Source organism: Gekko japonicus, unplaced genomic scaffold (assembly GCF_001447785.1).
Source record: "Gekko japonicus isolate JY-2015 unplaced genomic scaffold, Gekko_japonicus_V1.1 scaffold3060, whole genome shotgun sequence".
Classification (NCBI taxonomy): domain Eukaryota; kingdom Metazoa; phylum Chordata; class Lepidosauria; order Squamata; family Gekkonidae; genus Gekko; species Gekko japonicus.
The window spans coordinates 90,644-96,643 of record NW_015162565.1 but is presented as its reverse complement, the minus strand read 5'-3'; the positions used below and the strand labels follow the sequence as shown (position 1 = coordinate 96,643).

The window sequence follows — 6,000 nt, the reverse complement described above, 5'->3', positions numbered from 1 at the left end:
CTTGGTTTTTAAAAAAATGGCGGGGGAAAGCCGGAAGTCTCAGGCTTCCAACGGAAGTAGCTGGGGAATGGTGGAGAGCGATCAGACGCCGGGGTGCACCGTTGCACTCAGTTTACCACCAGTTGGGACCTAGTGGCAGAGTGCAACGGTTTAAAGGGATTTACAACGGTTAGGGACGGGAGGCAGATGTTTGCTGTGTGAACGCCCATAAGTACACCGGTTGGAACCGGCACCCTAACCGTTGTAAATCCCCTGTCTGAACGCACCCAGAGTGTTGGACTAGATGGGCCATTGGCCTGATCCAGCACTGGCTTCTCTTGTATTCTTATGATCTCTGTTGCCTGGAGATCAATTGTAATCCCAGGAGATCTCCAGCTGCTACTGGGAGTTTGGCAACCCTAGGGGGGCAGGGAAATAACCCTTGCTAAGAAGCTCTAAATGGACCACTTCTGCCCCAGTGAGCCTGCCCCAAATGTTGAAATTTCCATCAGAGGTCATATGTGACACTGTTCTCAGATGTGAGAAAGGTAGCTACAAAGGACAGGGCCTCTTTGGTGGCGGCACCTCAGCTATGGAATTACCTCCCTGCTGCTGTTTGAATGATGACAACTTATAGTTTTCCTTACTAGGTGAAGATTTTTTTAAAAAAAAAATATCTCCCAAGCATTTGGTAGTTGTTTGTGGTGATGCCTTGAGAATGAATTGTGTTGTGGTACAAATATGACTAGAAATGAGGTGGTTTTGATCTATCACTGAGAAAGTAAAAGAGCCATGTGAACACTCTGGCACTACTTTGATTCTGCAGGGGAGCCTGTAAACTTGTAACAAATATATATTTTTAAAGAAAACACCACCAAGGGATGCAGGCACTGAGGGAAGGACTTGTGTTACACCTCACTAATGATGTCACCATTGTTGTCCAGCAGATTTCAATGATGCGTGGACATTCACATACCAATGGATACACTCTTGGGAGAAACACAGAATTTTCCCATTGACAAATACTTCAACTTGAGTCCTGAAAAAGAAAAGTGATAGTCCCACAACAGAAGCACTTCCCTGAGGGATGTTGTCCAGATTTCCTGAAACAAATGTGTAACAACTGCACATTGTGTAAAAGAACAATAGTCTGGAAGGATGCTAAATGTTGGTTATGGTTCAAAACAGAGGTGCAGTTTGTTTCCCATTTTGTTGCCATGGACATATCTGTTTTATCTGCTGATGCTTCCAAGTTAGCAATAGGAGTGGGCATGCTGTGAAGGAAGATTGTTGTCCTGTTGTCATTATGTTTAGAGCTGCCACCTCATTTTCATTGTCAGAATGTATACAGCAAAGTGCTTTGCTGGTTGGGTATGCTAACCTGCCAGAAGAAACAGGAATGTCTTCTCTTTAAAACCCTTCCCAGGAATTCTTGGCTCACGGTCTCAGCAATGTGATTCCCTCATTTTTCTTTTGCATACCGAGTGCGGCGGCCATGGGGCGGACAGCTCTTTTGTACAGCACTGGAGCAAAAACACAGGTAAACTAGTCATATTGTCGTAGGGCTGGGTGGTAGTGGGAATACTGAACTCTGGACTTAAGGAATTCTTCATAGCCAGTCTCGGGAACATCATCGATTCGGGTATGCTGGTGATATTGATGGGACAAAATGGAAAGGGACTGAACTGTGATGCTCCTTGTGACACTTCCCTCCCTGAAGGGATGTCTGTTTCCCTGCCTCTCTTAATTTCCACAAAGTATGACCCAAATTCCCTTTTGGAAATGAAGGTTGATTCGCATGAGTGTTATTCCTGAAACTATTAATTTTACATTCCAGCAGAACCATTCAGTATACAGAGGAACTGTGGAGGACACAAACTTGATAAAAGAGAGTTAATAAGGACAAGCCTTATTTTTTTTTAAAAAAAAATGAAGTTCAACATACCCAATGAACCTAATCTTTCCTAAATCTGTTGCTAATACCATTCTTACCTTACAACCTCACTTTACAAAAAACCTACCTACTTAGTCTAGCTCTGCCTAAAGAGATCTAACACAAACTGTAGTGTATTCAAAGCTGCCTTGAATGCATGACATGTGGTGAAACATCTAACTGAACTGTAATGTTAAGCTTCGTCCTGGGCTAGGATCCAAATTCATCCAATAGTATTGCTAGCCCAGGAAGTAACAAGCCAATCGCTTCAAGCAAGCTCCCCGAGTGGGAACTAATGTGATTGGACCTTATCTCTGCAACCTCATAAGTTGATATTAGCCGGGAATGTTTAAAAGCAGGACAGCTGCAATGTAAAGGCTGTTCTGGGTATCAGATGCTGATCCATGTTGGAGTTGTGTTCGAGTTGAAGAATAAAGTTGTGTTCTTGCTGAATCACTCTCCGACTACTTTGTTAAGCAAGCGACTTAACACAAACTTTCTTTCCAACCTATCTCTCTCCAATATATGTATCCCCCCCCATCATTTCTTCTCATCCAATGAGAACACTTCACTTCCAGCTCTCTCTCTCACTCTTTCATTGGTTCTTTCTCATTCATTTGCTCAGTCATTCTACCACACGCACACAAACACACACTTCCCCCGAGCAAAAATGCTTACCAATTACACTACCTATCAAAAATTACAATTACAACCTTTATATCATTATCTACCAATCTTACACGCATTACATCACACTCCTTAAAATAATATCTACTAATTCAATATGTAGGGAATTGGACCACAGGGTCAGAGACACTAAATAATCCACTTTCAATCCACTTTCAGTGCACTTTTCAACTGGATTTTACTATGTGAACTGTCAAAATCCAGTTGGAAAGTGGATTGAAAGTGGATTATTTAGTGTGTGTGACTGCAGCCAATATCAAGAACTCTGTTAAAATACCAAGAACCTCAAAAGCTTATACCTACCAAAATTTGCTGGTTTCTAAGGTGCTACTGGACTCAAATTAATTTTGCTGAACCTGATGAAAAATATTATAAATAACTCACATAACTTTAAGGATAACAACCTCCAAAATGTTGTTTCTGTCCCAACAAAAGTCAAACTGATGACTTCTGGGTAGTGAGAATCCACTTCCAGTTCTATTAATTATCCTGCCTACAGATACAGTCAGAATACAAATCTTCTACATTTTCACCTACTTTTGTCATCTTGGGGCCCCTTTCACATGTTCTTGAAGTGCTGTGGGATCTGCTTCTTTTAATGTGATCCCATGAATTCATGTTGTAGGTTTGTGTCCTTGATATTATCGGAAGCATATCCATGGTGTGAATTATATGGGTTTGGGAAGAGGAGGGACTTCAGTGGGGTATAACGCCATAGTCTAACTTCCAGAGCATCCATTTTCTCCAGGTGAACTGATCTCTGTCACCTGGAGATCAGTTATAATCCCAGGAGATCTCCAGCCACCACCTGGAGGTTATTATATCCAAAAGAGAGCTCACGGGAGGAGGTTGTATCAAAACACAAACACTCCGTGAATAACTTCCGAAGTAGATAGAATATATTATCCAAGACAATTTTAACAATTCTTAATAGTTCAACTATTTTTCCTATGCAAACACTCTTATAATTTCTTAAAGGGTTAGGATCCAACAGTACTTAATACAAAAGACAATTTCCAAATAAAGTACACCAATGTTCTGTATAAGGTGCTTCGGGAGAGCAGATGCTTCAAAAAAGTATAAGTTCCACAGGAAAACAGAAGTTCCACATTAAAGGAGTAGCAGCTATATACGGCCAGCTTCAGTACCGCGTTCGTTTCCTGATTCCTCAGATAGCTGATACTCTTCTAGCTGTGAAACTGAAAATACATTTCTATGACATACCTATTACTTATAACAGATTTGCCATTTCCGCAGCTGTGGAAACATACATACTTACTCAAAAGATAATTAACAATTCTCCTTAGACCAGTTTTCCAAATCCAGTCACCCCATTAACATGTTGTTCTTTCTGACAATGTTTCTACAATACTGTGATGGTTGGCAATCAGGATTCCACTCTAAGTATGTAATGAACCTCTGGAGTGGCCATATTCTGCTCAAGAGAGTCTGACTAGCCAGTGCAGACCTTGATTGTTTAATGGTCTATTCACTGTAAGACAGATTCATGCATTCTGAATAGATCTGGGAGTATCATGGGGGAGGTGACAAGAAAGTTATCTGCTCTAACTTCCTGAGTTCTCACAGGCCCATCTAGAGGTGCAGGGAGCTACTCTCTGGATGTGCACTTAATATGGCTCGTTAGTTGTATCCGGTCTCTGTCCCACCCCATCTTCTACATTTTTCATGCCTCATCTTCCAGTGATGGCTGATAGTGTCATAGTGGCACATGTCTACATTCCCATGGTGCAGTGACTCACAGCTGCTGGGATGTGGCATTGCAATGGTAATTTGCTAGTGCCACAGTCAGTCTTTGAAGTCCACATTTGTAGCCAACTCTTTAACTTTTGTGCACTTTATAGCTCCTTCAAGAACACTTTCTTTCAAATAAGAATAGCAGTTCGACATATAGTTTAAATGCGACTTTTCTTCAAATGATATTGTTGAGTGTTCTAAAACTATTACTTTCTTCTCTGCCTCTGTGTTAAAGGGCTCCAACACTGTCAGAGAAGGGTGTTTGATTTGGATTTTGTTTTTGTAATATCACAACCCTGAGCTGCCTTAGTGTTGACTCTTGGCCAAAGCCTGGTCTGTTGGATATAGCCTGTGGTGGCTTGGAAAGGATTAAGGGATAGGCAGCAATATTAAACTCACCTTCTGTCAGGGCTCAAGCATAATTTCACAGGGCCTAGAAAACCTTCCAAAATGCCCCCTTCCCCTGCAGACTCTCGAAAGTTTATGTCCTGGAAATCTTGCTGCTCTCTAAGGTGCTGCTGGACTTGAATCTAGCTCTTCTGCCCTGCATGGCTGCCCACTGGAAGCTCTGTTTTACATCAGGTGACTTAAACAGACCATATCATGCCTGCCTGGAACCCTGTGGGCCTCAGAGAAGTGTACATATTGCCACCCAACAGTGTTAGTGCCCTAGCTATATTTAATGTTTAAGACTCTCTGATAACTCTCGGCTAATCTGCTAACTGCTAAAACTGTCCTTGCCCCGTGTCCCACTGTTCTTGCTTATGGTACGGGCTGACATATCTGTTTTCTTCAGCACAAACTTCAGTGTTGTTTACACTTGATTTCTAACCACAGAAATTTATTCAATTAGGAGGAACATGTCCTTGGGAGGAATAATTCCAAAATATAACATGTTAAGGGATGAGAGTCAATATTAATTCAGCCAGTTGAGAAGTATTGTTCTGTGTGTTTGGAGCAAAAAAACCTGTCTTCATTCTCAATTGCATTTCATGCTCAGTGTTTTGATTCCCAGATCCTATTTCACGAAGATTTCTCACTACAATAATGTTTACCATGGATTTAAACACAAAGAATGCAATCTTGGACATTGTGATCCAATCAGTAGCTATTTCCTCTCTCACTTCTAAATGTCACTGGACATGAACAGGACCAGAGAAAGTTTCTTAAGATGTGTGAACTGAATCAGGAAATAGTTTTTTCCTCTCCCCAACTGCATTGTCTGATTTGCATACGCCTAAGACTTGTATGTAGTGATTGTGAAGACAGATCTAGCATTTGGTAGCTTTTAAAAAACAAGTAAGTTCCATATATTTCAGAAAGATCTTATATCCCCTAGTTCTACTGAGAGTGTAAATCAGAGCTGCTATTTAGCAACTTTGATCTGGGATCCAGAATGCAACATTTCAGCACCTCTGATTCCTATAGAACATATGATCAGGTCAATTCAACATGTTAGCTGAATTGCTCTTGTTGGTTATGTTGACTGGAAGAGAACAAGGGTGGGCTAAACACCTGCCTTTCTCAGGCCATTTCCTGCTCTTGTTTCATGCATCCCAATTTCTTCTTGGAAGCCTCCTAGAAGTGTCTGTAGATCGTATCTGGTATTTTCCTCTAGCTCCTGCTCTGTTTAGTTCTGGCTATAT

At 41.3% G+C, this 6,000-nt stretch overlaps 1 protein-coding gene across 1 annotated transcript in view; it reads left to right on the top strand.

The window, feature by feature from the left end:
• The window catches only part of SLC26A7 (solute carrier family 26 (anion exchanger), member 7), a 113,578-nt gene that overhangs the window by 75,865 nt on the left and 31,713 nt on the right, over positions 1-6,000 (top strand). The window contains exon 8 of the mRNA XM_015406407.1: positions 1,406-1,519. Within this exon, the coding sequence (XP_015261893.1) occupies positions 1,406-1,519 (114 nt within the window). The remainder of the gene's footprint in view (positions 1-1,405; positions 1,520-6,000) is intronic.